Here is a 14,553-nt window from a genome sequence, read left to right as displayed (position 1 = left end):
CATGTGCTTTTACAGCTATACAAAAAGGAGTGCAAACAGGAGTGTTAGTGTTTTACAACCACTTTGCAGCACAGCAAAGAAAAAAGTTACAAAAAGCAACTGAGGGTTGGTGCAGCTCAGCTGTGTTCATGAGCACGCAGCTCCCGTTGTTGACAAATGAGAGTTGCTTGACTTGACCCCAGGCAGCATGAGGTCAAGATATATTAATAAAATGCTTTCTTAAGTGTTTATTTCTGCTCTTTTTTGTGTATCCTTGTTGTGACGTGACAGAGCATTCGAGGTCAAGTGCCAAGCTATCAGTGGGGATGGAGTAAAGCACCTTTATCTGAGCCTTCACTGACACGGGACTCGGCCGTGACTCAGAGAGGGTGAGTTAACTGATTATGCTTAACTTTCTCTACTATGGTAAAATGAGTTGCAGAGAGAACACACTGAAGGCCAAGGGCCTCTAAATACTTTTCCCTTTTATGGAATAGAGCTCCCAGATTTCCATTTCCTGGAGATTGTACTCTAAGCCTACACAGCGGTAAAAGAAAGTTCTCTGCATTCACTGATCTATATCTGACTACAAATTTGAGCTCAGGGGATCATTTTTTTCCTAACTATTTTAAGCAGTAAGTTTATAATAACAGACCAAAATGTTAAAAAGCACTCCATCCTCTCTTTTCTTTCTTTTTCTTACTTTTTTTTTTCTTTAGATTGTCTTCTCCTAGTGTGGGAATAAGCAGAATCTGGTAACTAGGGTAGGTCATTTGTTTGTGTTTTTTTAACTCATTTTATAGGTGCAAAAGGCTTGTGCAGACTGAGATTGTAGATCTTCACCCAAATCCACTCTGCCTGTGACATGTGAGTTAATCTCTACCAGTATTTAATTTTAAAAGGTAATTTTGGAGCTCTTGCAATTTTGAAAAGAATGGAGTTTTGGGGGAGATCATTTACTCTGATAAAATACTACAATAATGTCCTGACATCCTTTGATAGGATATAGGCCAGACAGAGTTTGATCAATGCCTAACAAAAGAAATAACAGAATCTTGAAATTGTCTCACTGCCTGGGATGCTAACATGTGCTTATGCACCTTGACCATTTTTAAAATGCAGGTGTATTTTTTTATCTCTCCTTTCAGTGTCTTCAGGGACAAAAATGACAGTTGTTTCAGTTGGCACCTCACTGCATTACATGTATTGTTAGCATATCATTTCCTCCTTTGACTGAAACCTGCTTATTCTTGTGGAAAGGAGATAAAGCTGGCAAAGCTGATGGTAGCATTATTCCAAAGGCTGTTCAGCTGGCAGATGAGCCAGGCTTAGAACCAGGATAGTGATGCTCTCTGCACTGTGGCTCAATGTTCAGGGAAGCTGTGAGCTGGTTTTGTAAATAGAGGTGTGAGTTTCTATAAACTCCAAGGCTGCACTCCTCCCTAATGCTCTGCAGCAGAAAAAATGTACCTTCCAGTGAAATACATTTTCCAAGGACATTTCTTTCTTTTCTTTCTACATCTATGAGACACAGATAAGCTCCTCTAATTTTTGTCAGAGTTCTCACAAAGCCCCCTTTTTCTATACATTTTGACTCTCTGTGACATTTACTGGGGCTGTTTTCATTGCCCAACCAAATGGGCATAAGGTCACTTCAGCAGTGATGGAAGGACATTTATTCACTAATATCTTAAGGTTCCATCATTTCTAAACCTTTGCCTTTCCTACCAGTGTCAGAAGGCAGTAATTGATGCAGAAAATGGCAGAACTCTTTGCACAGCATGGAGCAAGGAGGTATTTCCATTGATTATATCCTTTTGCATTTATAATACGTGATGTTTGTGCTGGTTAAACATCATAAAGTCTTTAAAGGATCTGGACTGCTGATTTTAAGAACTCTGCACAAGTTAAAGATAAGCTTTTAGATTGAAAAATTAATAATTCAGGAGCTCTAAATCATATAGTTTATTAATTGAACAACATCTTTATGTTGAAATACCAATATGTAATGGTCCTCACTTTGGCAGTGTACAGGACTGCAGCAGTGCAGTCAAGGTGTGCAAAGATGGTGTTTGTTTTAAGAAGCCTAAGAATATGAATAATTATGTGCAAGCTTTCACTGCTCCAATATAGTCCTCAACACTGGGGTTTTCTGGAGAGATATTAGGAAAAAATGGAAAGTCAGAGGACGAAATTTTCCTACTGATCAGCACAAAGATTTGGAGCTTATTTGCAAGATAGCTCTGTAAGGAAATCAGAGTAAGGTTCTAACTGTGTCAGAGACGGCCTGAGCTCAGTCCACTCCAAATCTGGGGGTTGTTAAGGTGGAGTAAATTCATCTTTCTCCCCTCCGTTCTGCCTTGGCTGTACTTTCTGTGCTGCATCTCTAAGACAACACAGCTCGAGATTTGTCCCTTTCTATTCTTAGACAAGCCTGCTGATTTATTTCTTCTGCTTTCAAAGTTTTCTTGCTTTTTAAATCTAAAAAATGAACTGAAACTTGATGTGCTTAACAGCTCTTTCTTGTTTCAAGATAACTTGCATTACTTCTTTTAAGTTTAGTATGCACTAGGAACTCAGCTAAGACCTGGAATAAACCACTTTGATGCAATAGCTTATACAATTCCATGTAGGACTGCAAACATGCTTTGGCCATGACTCAAAACATTCCTGATTTTTCAGGCCCAGCATTCTGTTGAGTTGAATCTATCAGAACCAGTATAAATTCATAAGGCAAACACTGAAGAAGGATTAGATAAACAGCCAAATTTGTATCTTCTCTTTTTTGTTTTTGTTTGAATTTGAGTTCTTGCAAACTCAGAAATTGTGTAGGATGCCAGGATTTTGCTGCAGAGGAAAAGCAAGCCTGTGCCACTTTTTTTTTTTAGTTACCTTGCTTCCATCTCATCTTCATGTGTTGTTCATAGTCACCTGGTTGGTGACTGTTGCTTGATACTTAATTGTTGAAACACAGAGATGTTTAATGCTACTGCTAATTGTCTAATCTCTGAGGGTTTATTAAAATCTATGTAATCATAAATGTCTATTTTCTATCATATTAGGGACTTAAAAGATGTTTTGCTATAATAAACATTTTAAAAACATTTTATTCAGAGAAAGCTTCCTCTACTCTTATTTGAAGTCAGAGATGGGGAAAATCATGATATAAACATGAACTTCCACTGACTTCAGCAGAGGTAGGAATTCTGTAAGAGGTTCGAAATGTTTACAAAAGCTTGAAACATGCTGTCCCTAAAGCATTTACTGCTCTGAGAAATCTTCATGCTCACTGTTCAAAAACAGTCTCATTTGTAATGATGATGTATATGCTGCATCTTTTTCACAGTCTTTATCAAAGGACTGCAATGAAATAATTATTTTCCCTGAACACACTAATGCTTGTGTAGGATCATTATTATAACCTGTTAGTTCTACATGAAATGTCATGTGAGGTGGCCTTGTATTCCTCTACTAGTAAAAGAGAAAATTAAGTTTCCAACATAAGGTGAAATAAACATAATAAAAGCATCAGTCTTATCTGCTTCTGCAGTCCAAGGTTTTCACACATCCTGCAGGTTTTACAACACAGATTTTTTTGCTGTGAGAGCTGAGGTGAGGAACTTGTCACTACTGAGACTGCTTCACTAATTCTTGTGAATGGTTCTGCCTCTTCTTTCTTTTTGCTATTTTTTTAAAAAGATCAACAGCTTTATTTTGACAATTTTGATTGTCAGTCTCAATAAACCAACATGTTCCTGAAAACATTTCTTTGCCCACCCCTGAAATGGAAGGGAAAACTGTAGAAAGTTAATCTTGGAATTCTGCTAAATGCCTTGAACTTCAAATCATCTCCCCATCTCAACCTCTTTATTCCATCTATCTTGAGTTCCAGAAGAGTAAAAGAATTGAGATGACATCAGGAGTTCTGGTTTGGGAGAAGATAACATGCTTTTGGAGGTTGAACTTGTGCTTTCTGGGTATACTTATCTGCTGGGCAAACTACTGAAGTTGCTGTGGTACTGAGTGTGTTGCTCTGTGCTGTGCTCAGCTGGGAATTTGTAAGGGGGATGCAGTCAGCTGGCCCTGGTACAGACAGGAGCTGTGGTAGGGGATGCAGTGCAGACAGGAGCTGTGCAGGGGATGCAGTCAGCTGTTCCCGGTGCAGACAGCAGCTGTGCACCAGGCGGTCTCTGATGCCCTGCAGGCGCCGCCGGGGAGCGCCGTGATGTGTTGCCGAGGTCAGTGATGTGTTGGTGAGGACAGTTCCCTAACTCTCGGGCAGGTGTCGCAGTAAGTATTGCAATCCGCCCACTGCTGCTGTAAGGACTAATTTGTTCTTCACGCTGCTCATCCTCAGACCTCGGTACAGACTCTCTTGTCTTGTGAATGCAACACCTCCCCTTGACACTAAGAACAAGAATTTTCTCAGCTAATAGGCAGAGAATTTTTTTTCCTGTTGTCTTGTGCAGAGGTACCAAGTCTTTGCACAACTGATCTAGGCCTTGCTCTTGCTCAGATGAAGAGTGCCACCATCTGGGGTTCCAGTTTTGCTCCTCTGAGATCACTCTCTGTAGCATGAAGACTTTGTTAGTTGCTAAAAGGCACAGTATGGAAGAGATGACCGAGAGGGAACATCATCAATGTGTATAAATATCTGAAGGGGGGTTGTCAAGAGGATGGAGCCAGGCTCTGCTTGGTGGTGCCAAGCAATAGGACAAGAGGCAACAGGCAGAGAATGATGCACAGGAATTTCCACCTGAACATGAGTAAGAACTTCTTTCCTGTGAGGGTGACCGAGCGCTGGAACAGGTTGCCCAGAGAGGTTGTGGAATCTCCCTCACTGGAGATATTCCAGAACCATCTGGATGCAATCCTGTGCCATGTGCTCTAGGATGACCCTGCTTGAGCGGGGAAGCTGGATCAGATGACCCTCTGTGGTCGCTTCCAAACTGACCCATTCTGTAATTCTGTGATATCCAAGATGCTGTTGAGTTCTTAGAAGATTTTTAGAGGTCACAGTCATAATGACAAAATAAAAACCAGTAAAATGGAGGGAAGAGGTGGAAATAGCAAAAAGAATGGAAGGTTGTCTGTTTTGAATGCATTTGCTAGGTTATACTTGACCTTGAAAGCTTTAGTTAATAAAACACAAGATAGCATTTTTAATTTTAAACCTTAATGCTGTTTGTTATTGTAAAGTGATCTCAGTTTGAGAGCACAGAGTTTTAAACAGATTTGGTTTGTCTTTTTGGCATCTAACACAGCCTGCAGATCACAAGGCCCCTCAGAGCTTATGCCTTCAGGCTGACTTGAAACAACCATTGCCAGCAGTGCATGGTCCTGTTAGTGCCCAGTGCAGCTCCACGTGCTTCACGCTGCCCACCATGCCAACCTCACCTGAAGACAAGGGACGAGCACAAGAGGCACAGCACAACAGTTCTCCTCCAGCCAAAGTAAGCACTCTTACAAAGGTGTTTTCTGACTCTTGTTGGAAACTCGAGGGTGAAAGCACTTTGTGTATATTTAGGAGTTTATAAAACAAAATCTAATCATTGCGCTGAATTAGTGTGTTTTGCTTGGTCGATGGAGCTGTGAATGATCCTTCAGTTGATATTCTTAGAGTTCTTCAAATATTTTATAGCCTAAGGGATGGGAACTCAAGTGGCTCAGGCAGTTGTTTATCATTTTGATCTGGAGGATTATAAATGGTTCAGAACGGACAGACATATACCAAAGCTGTCCAAAGATGTCCTTTCTGATGTGATTACAGAAAACTGGAACCTTTGAGAAAATAATTTAGGCTTGTACTTCACAGTAGTCTTGGAACAACTAGTGTTGCTTTTACAGATATAGATGTTATGCAATTCATGAGCGCGTTTTGGTTTGTAGTCTTTCTCAGCAGTAGCTGAACGTACATGGGAACTATGCAGAGAGCAGGTGGGTGCTCCCCAGACATATTCATCATTTGGCCTCTCTAATTTGTGGCATCTATATGTTTTTACATGTCTTGTTTGCAGATAAATTACAAAAATCAGTAAGAGATGGCTCTTCTCCCTTTTCAATAATCTATACCAAAGATAAAAAGTAACTTTATGTTTTAATAAACTGGGGTTGTTTGTTTTTTTTTTTTTAATCATTATCTTAGCTGAGGTAAAGAACCTATACTGATTAGAAAATCACCACTTATCCAAATCATCCAATTGCATGCAGACTGGTGTAAAGAAAGAGAGGATTTATAATCTGGCACATCCTCAGTTAAAAATGCATCACCATCATTGGGTTTGAGGACACTACATTCTACACTTTAGATGAAAACATCCGCTGCTCCAACATTGTTGGAAAACATTGTGAGCAGTGAGCCCTACACTGATTTGTCATGCATTCCATCTAAACTGCACACTGTGCTGAGTGTTAGTTTCCTGGTTTAAGATAAACACCCCAGGTGGATGCAAGTTCATCAGACTATTAGCTGAGAACATATATTAGCTCAAAAAGATTTTATTGGGATTTTTAACTCACCTATGTGAAAAGTCTTTTTGTACAAAAGACTTGCTGGGTAAAACATACCCAAAGAGGAAAAAACTATGAAAAGCCAGCAGATATCAGTGATTCCAGTCTTAAGTGTGCTTGTCAAAGGGGAGAAATGAAGATTTCCAACCACATAATATAAAAAAGTTATTTTTTAAATGCATTTTACAGGCCTTTTAGAAATGGGTCTTAAATGAACTATGATAATGTGATAGTTCATTAATCAGTTAATTGTGCAAAATGCCTCATTTTAGGTGCATGTTTATTGTTAGGCACAAAGTAGCAGTGGAAGGATTTTAACCACACACTGCTCATGAGCCTTCTTAAGTTAAGGTTTGCCACTGGCCAACGTTGTGAGGATTTGATCTTGTTCATACCTGTTGTCACTCTTGGGTCTTGCTGCAGACCAAATTCTGCAGTGTGGCTATAAGTCACTATAAGTAAAATGGTTTATTATTGTGAGAGAAGGACTTGCAAGCCAGGAGAGGGCATCGGAAACAACTAACAACTGGTGGATTTGTTTTCTGCCATTCAACAAAACTTTCCAAGTCCGGAATATCACCTTTTCCAAAGTGCTGTCTGGTATTTAACAATTTCCTCATTCTGTTTCAGGAGGTGCTTCCCCACCTTTTCCCTGCATGACCAAATGCACACAGATTCACAAAACAGTTCTGACAGAAAGCAAATGAACCTTACATCACATGTGGTTTCCTGCAAGCTCCAAATACCTTTCTTATGATGGGAAGACCTGGGTTATATGTCTCAAATTCATTTTGAGAAAACAAATACAGATTTCCATTTCAGTATTTCTTGCAGCAGCCAGTGTTCACCATTCTGACTAATTCTAAACAAAAATCACCATAGTATTTCTCAGCTCTGTGTTCCTAAGGGAGGTGGATGTGAAATTCCCATTAACACAGGTGTAAGGGCACTGAGCCTAATTCAAAGAACTTTAACCTCTGATCTGAACTAAGAGCATGTAGTTGAACCCTTAGTTCAACCTCAGTTTGTATGCTGTCTTGTTGCAGTAAGTATGAACATTTCAGATTTTTTTTATACAAAATCATTTTCACTACCATAAATCATAGAACTTCATGGTCAGATGTAACTTTTAGTCATTTCCAAATTTAAATTTAATTAGATTTATTTCACATAGAGTAATATAATATTGTAATATGCTTTCACTGACACTTTAAAAAACTCATTTCAGGTTTTTATTGTTAAAAATGTAATTTCTATAAATGTAATGCATAACTGCATCAAAGAAGATTACGTCCTTACCAGTTATGTTAAAATTCATAGTGGCCTATAAATCTCCCTATGTTTTCTGGGTTGGTTGTGAGCTGTCATCTTTCCCTCTTTTTAAATCAAAAATCCCTGTCTCTATTTCCAGCTTGCTCTCTATGTATCCTGATCACTATTTTACTGGCTCTTCTGACTGCTGAGGAAAAGTCTGTCTCAGATGTTCATAATGTTTTTCATACACTGATTATTCCATCATTCAAACTCCTGCATTTCTTTTATCTCTCATTATCCTTATTTAAATTTGTATTGTATTTTTATCAGACCACTGCATGTCATCTGTTTTGTTCAGATGGGTGGTGTCCCATGTTTGCTTTGTTCTCCTGTTTCAACTAGATACAGCTACACTACCTTATTTGCTAAACTCCAAGCTGAGCACCTCATTTAAACATTTAAAATCAAGCTTATTTAAAATCCCATCTCACTCCAAAGACTGCTCTCTGAGACACATAACTTTTAGGTCTTTCACATAAGCCTCTGTTTTGGGCCAGATTTTTTCTGAAATTCCATCCAGACTTTTAATTAATATCTAAAAATATGATCAGGTGGCAGAGGATTTTCTATTTTCTTTTTTTTTCTGAGTGCTTTAAAGACTTCAGGTGATATACAGTAAAGCTCTATCATCTGACTCTTCTGGCATAGTAGGCCTTTTAGCAGAGGGTAGTTTTGTATTCCCCCCTCATTAATGTTCACATCCATTCAAATCTGGCTGGATTATAAAGCTTTCAGAAACACGTTTTCTGTATGCTTAGTGAGGGTCTGGTAGAATTTAACAGCCAGAATGTCTGCAGGTCCCATCTCCACCCTCAGAATCCTGGTCCTCTTGGATATTCTGTTATGGACCAAACTGCGTGTGCCACCCTCTCAGCCCTGCACACCTCCCTGCAAGACTAGGTGGCACGTGGTCATCCCTGTGGAGCATGTGGAGCATAGGGAGCAGTTCCCACCTGAGCAATAGAGGTGGAGTCAGTTTTACCCTACATTTTTGTGGGGGGAGGGCTTGGGACAAAAAGGAGGCAAAGACTTGGGTAGCAGGGCAGCCACTGGCAAGGCAGCTGTTGGGAATAGCTGAAGAGCAGACTGGTCTGGAAGCTAACAAGGAGAACACAGTTAAAGGCACACAATGGGAGGGTGATGGAAAACTTCTGTGTCATCTCTGTGCACATTGTATAGCTTTGTGAGACAGACTAAGCTTCCTGTTAAAGCTTCTCTTCCAAGACCTGCATAAAGCAGCCTGAGCGCTCTTCAGAGTACAACGATTCCTTTTGATTCGAGCCAACTGGCCCTGCAAAGAGAGTCATTCCCTCCCTCTTCCTGCCCCTCTCCTGCAGAATGTACAGTAGGTTTGGACAATAGAAGCCATGAGGTTTCACTTGTGTAGATGTTGAACTGCTACAGCTGCTGACCAAGATTGATATTTTCTACCTGACCCGAACTAGCCTTGGCTGCAGCTTCTTTCTTTTTCTTTTCTTTTTTTTTCTTTTCTTTTAATCTTTCTTTTTATCTTTCTTTTTATTTTTTTTTTTTTTTTTGTTGTTAATAAGCTGGTTTTAGAGTCCTAAAATGGACTTGAGTGACTTCAAGGCTGATGTTACGTCGTTCAAAAGCTTTTGCTTTCTGGCAGTCGTGAGATGTGTATAAACAATGTGCCTGTGTATTCAGCTGCTTTGCCCTGCAGGCAGGGCGGTCACCTGAAGTTTTGTCACTGACAAAAGATATGATTACTTAGTAACAGTTTCAAGAATATGACTAAATATTGCTTTCAAACTGTTGTCATCGAGTGTCAGTTGTGCCCTTGAATCACATATGCATTAGCATTCTAACATTTACAGTCCTGCAAGGGTATTTTTCTAAAACTTACATCTTCCTAGTGTTTTCTTGGCATGTTTCCCATCTTGCTTTCCTGTGATTGACGAGGTGAACTTGCCAAGGAACTTCATAGGAGAATTATGACTATAGAAGTGTAGAGCTGCATGACATGTTTTTGGTTTAGTTGAAAAAAAAATGCTATTTACAATAGAATCAAGAATCCTTAATCATGCTTTCAAATCAAGGCATATTTCATTACCTTTGAGAGGGAGAAGGGTTATGATGGGAAGTTTCTTCTCCAGCTGCTTATTGGTTTTAATCTCAATGTAGTGCTTGGGGTAGACATAATCATTTTTTTACTACATATGAGAAATCCACAGGACTTTATTCCAACTTGAGGCACCTCCACTTGTGATATCTCACAGGAGACTGATTCCTTCTCTTCAAGTGATTGGCATCACTGTGCAGAAGGTGTGGGATTAAGTTCTTGGGGCAAGGTCTCATATTTTTTAGGCAGGCGAGCATAAATTAATATTCCGTGCCAATTTCTTTTATTGCTTAAAAATCATCATTTTATTAAATATTGCAATTATATTTTTAAAAAATATTTTTCCAAGTAATGTGAAGGAAAGCCACGTGCAACTCTTAGCAAAATAACATTATTTTCTGATGTTTTGGGTATCATATCTACACTTAATACTGCATTTATTCAAGCTTTCATTACACACTAGTACCATTTGGAGGGTTTGTGTGCCCAAGTTAGCCCTGTTAGATAGAGCTGCTTTTCACTCCTGCATTCAGCTCATAAATTCACTATACTGTTGTACATTTGCTTCAGTAGAAGAATGGTTTGCTGTGTGAAAAATCAGTGTGTCTGCCATTCTAAAGCTTTCTCATTAGTTCCATGCTTAGTGAATTTAGCTTGCATGCACTAAAACTTCTTAAAGAAACAGATATTCTGAGTCTTCTTCATCTCTTTTTAGTAATTTAAGTGTAGGCCTGTAAATCACATTTGTTTTATCTAATTAGAACTAATTCTCTCTTAGTTCAGTCATTTTCTCTTCTAGCCAAATTGAGCAATGCACATTATTTTTCACATAGAGCATCAGCATACTGTGGTTTGAATTTCTGTTTAACCACATTTTTATATTTGTCACAAACCATGCAGGACACTAGAGCTGAAGGGACAACATGCAGCACACCTTCTATTGTTCTTCCAGAGAATGCTGCTACACCAGATTCAGAAATTGATAAAAATCTGGTTAACAGGTACTGTATAATACATTACCCATCTATGCATAAATTGTACAGTAATTCCAGGTGCTGTGTTTCTAAAATACTGCTTTGAAATGTATATTGTATGAAAGTATTGTTACTATATCTCCATTTGTGATTTACTCATATTGTCTTTGCATTTTGATGATGGTGTTTGGGATGCAGGGTGGGGGAACAGGAATATAACTGATACTAAAAGGCCAGACTTGCATATAATACTAAGCCTGCCAACCTGACTCATTGAGTTGGACAACTTAAATGTCTTGAATATGGATTTAGTACAGATTTAATAATTTAACACAATGAGTTTTGAAGCAGGTATTTGGGCCCGTTCACATGGATGGGACAAGAATACCACCTTGAGGTGAAGCATATGTGAAAGTAAGCTATTAAATGGAAATAATAATTCTGTTTGAAGTGGAAAACTTCAGTTTTAAGTTGAATTAAGGTTATTTCCACTCTTCTGATAAAGCATACTTCCTGACCTGGGATTTTTAATTTATTGGACTTAAAATACAGGGGAAAAATGAGTCAGAAAGTATTGATTATAAATCTATAATTTGCTTATACTTCACCAAACTTCAAGATTATTTTAGAGACAGAACTGCAATGCATCCCTTTAAAATTATTTGCCAGATCAGTATTTAAATTTCTGTAGTCATTTGAGACTTTCACCAGGTTTGCATGTGACGTTATGGGAGTGTCAGTGTGGGAGCCTAAGGAATTATTTCAGCCTTAAAACTTAGTTTAAGAAACTGTAACAATTTAAAAACACTAAATTTTTTTTGCTATGTACCACATTTACATGAGTTTTAAGCCATGATGATGGTCTAAAGAGATGTAGGACTTTTTCTGAGAAATCTAAACTCACAGTGTATGAGGTTATTAGCAAATTTCAGAACTCCTTTGTGAGAGCAATTTCTACAATTTTCCTTCATTCTGCAACTCCTCCGTTTTCCAGTTGTTTGGAGATGAGAGGAACTACAATAAATGCTTTTTGTCTTCTTTTTTTTTTTAATCAAAGTGCTTTCTTTTTAGTGTTAAATTTTTATAGGTAATTAGGACTTTTTTTTTTTAATTCTTCTCTCTAGGTCTCGTAGTCCTCATAGGAGACATTCTAACCGTGCCAATAGGAATTCAACAAGTTCATTGACTTCTGTTGGTAAGAAGAGATTACTCATTTAAGCTGGGATATTTTCTCAGAAAATGTGACATGCAGTAAAGACCTAATTATAGAGTCTGACTGCACTGACTACAGTTTTTTCTTGTGCACCCTATGCAATGTGTCCCTCACATGCACAGGGAATACTGCTGGCATGGTGAATTTTGTAAGTGAATTGCATGCAGAGTGACTCAGGGAAATATGTGTATTATTAGATTGCTGCATTAGCTTAGCATTTTTAGAAGGCTGAAGATGTATGTACTTTAAATTCTTGTTGAATAGAGACTACTATTCAGTAATAATGGGTTTTGTTACTTTTGAACTTACTTGCTCAAGGAAGGTAGAAATTACCATGTCTTGCAAATCTTCTCTTTTGCTGGCAGAGGGAAAGGGTCATGGAAGGGCCATCTCTCAAAATTCTAACACACAAATCTTGGTTCAAACCAAAACAGATATTTCACTGAAAATAGCTTGCTTTAAGAATATTCACTCTGTGGGCATGATATTTGACAGCCTTGAAATTGATGTAAATTTAAGGAAATTAAAGCCAAAGCACCACTCCCTTCCCCCCAAAAAAATCAACCAAAACCCAGTAAAGAAACAACCCCACACCCACAAACCAAAAACACTTGAATTTTTGTTGCTTACTCATGTCCTTAGCTTTTTTGAAAACTGGTGTTTCTGTAATGGCTCTTGTCAAATTTTAAAATGTTTTTCTTATATTACCTGATGACTTTCCTCCTCCCCCCCATCCAAGCTGTTCTTTAGATGCTTGTAAAAGCCATTTATACCAACTCACAAAGTTGCCTTTCCGACAACTGGCTGCCTTCTTTGCTTCATCATTGAGAATTGTAAAAATTGGTGCTCAAAGTTTCGTGTTTTCAAACCATCTGGAAGCCAGGAATTAATGGGTTCATTCTACAAATAATTAAAATTGTTTAGAAAACAATGCATTAGCCTAAAGGCCTAAGTGTAAGGCAGTGACCTTCAGTTTGTGGTCCATGCACCCTCCTGGGTCACTTATCTAACATCAACATAAATGTGCATGAGGAAAAGCAACCTCTTACAACACCCTCTTTAACCCTTGGGTACTCTAATGGGTATTCTGTTGGGAATTTTGCTTTGGAAAATTCTTGCAGGTCCACCACACGGTAGAGATTGATTTGCTTTTTGAAACAGCTTTATAATTCTTGGGCTTTAGCTACTCAGCTCCTGCCTACAGCTTTGCCAGGTGCAGCTTTATTGTTGCTTCTGCACTTGTGGGGAAAGCTCTTCTGTCTGCACAGAATAAAATCTTTAAACTTCCAAACTCTGCACTTTAGTTATAGATTGTTTCATTTAATCACCTGTTTCTTAAAACAAGTGTGCATAAATCTTTGCCTGGTGAATTTGTGGGATCTTAGCCTTGAAAAACTGAGCATACAGATTCCAGGAAAAGACTCAATCTACAACAGAAATGCCATGACTTAGTTGAGATGGATCAGATGCCACTTTTGTTTAGAAATTAGAGCAACTGTATTGGGGACAGTGCTGAAAAAAGCAGTTTCACATATCAGAGCATCTTTGATCATAGGGATTTCATCTTAGTGGGTCATCTGTGTTTTGGAGGACTTGCTCTAAACTTGAGAATATAACATTAGAAATGAGCAGACATTAATGTTTGTTAAATGCAAGCTCCAAGCTAAATTTCTAGGTGTTACTCCAACATGCCACAGTATATCTGGAAACTGGAGGTACAGCTCTAATTCTGATGTTTTCTACACAGACAACAGTGGGCACGTGATTGACCTGGTAAATGATCAGCTACCAGATGTCAAAATATCAGAGGAAGACAAGAAGAAGAACCTTGAGTTACTAGAAGAGGCAAAGAAAGTGAGTGAGAGGTTCCTGATGCGCAGAGGCAGAAAGTCAAGGAGCAGCCTCCCAGAGTCACCCACGGGTAGGTGCAGATTCTGAAAACAGGATTGTATATTCTACTTCAAACAAGTACTACTGTTATCCACACATTGCTACTGTTTAGATACACGTTGTTCATTTGATGCTCAGAATCCCTCTGCCCCTCTCATGATTCCATATAAAACAGAAATGACTGATCTCTGTATTCAGATGTGTCAGTGGAAAATGTTGTGAAGTTTTTAAGTGCCTCAATGTCACACTGCAAATACTGTAACAAGAAAGCATGAGGTATTTCTACTGAAATCTAAAAAATGGTCACAAATTACTGTTTGTGGGTATTTTCTTCCTAATGCTCCTATTGTACATTAAATGAAATTTTAATGATTCATACTGCTGATAAAACATTACCCCAGACATAATTACAGACTCTTATTCTGAACATAGTCATAAACTAAGCTAAATGAACCAGATCATACTTTGAAAACAGCAGAATAAAATGTTTTGTTCTAGAATGTCAATTGAAATTATTTTTTTCCCCTTATATGAAGTGTTTGAAAACTGGAACAAAGTGCCATTTTACCATGAAATAGGACTTTCATTTA

General features: G+C 38.4%; 1 protein-coding gene across 14 annotated transcripts in view; it reads left to right on the top strand.

Moving 5' to 3' along the window:
• Positions 1–14,553, top strand: part of IRAG1 (inositol 1,4,5-triphosphate receptor associated 1) — a 105,362-nt gene that overhangs the window by 64,408 nt on the left and 26,401 nt on the right. For 13 of the 14 annotated variants that reach the window (XM_051803886.1, XM_051803881.1, XM_051803885.1 and 10 more), the window contains 6 exons: positions 271–368; positions 783–846; positions 5,244–5,432; positions 10,787–10,887; positions 11,985–12,055; positions 13,821–13,994. In XM_051803886.1, coding sequence (XP_051659846.1) covers positions 5,364–5,432; positions 10,787–10,887; positions 11,985–12,055; positions 13,821–13,994 — 415 coding nt within the window. In that variant the 5' untranslated portion in view covers positions 271–368; positions 783–846; positions 5,244–5,363. The remainder of the gene's footprint in view (positions 1–270; positions 369–782; positions 847–5,243; positions 5,433–10,786; positions 10,888–11,984; positions 12,056–13,820; positions 13,995–14,553) is intronic. The other variant, XM_051803894.1, reaches the window with a different exon arrangement.

The sequence above is a fragment of the Manacus candei genome, unplaced genomic scaffold (assembly GCF_025592945.1).
Source record: "Manacus candei isolate 608988 ecotype Guabito, Panama unplaced genomic scaffold, ASM2559294v1 h1tg000060l, whole genome shotgun sequence".
Lineage (NCBI taxonomy): Eukaryota > Metazoa > Chordata > Aves > Passeriformes > Pipridae > Manacus > Manacus candei.
This window is presented reverse-complemented; position numbering and strand designations above follow the sequence as displayed.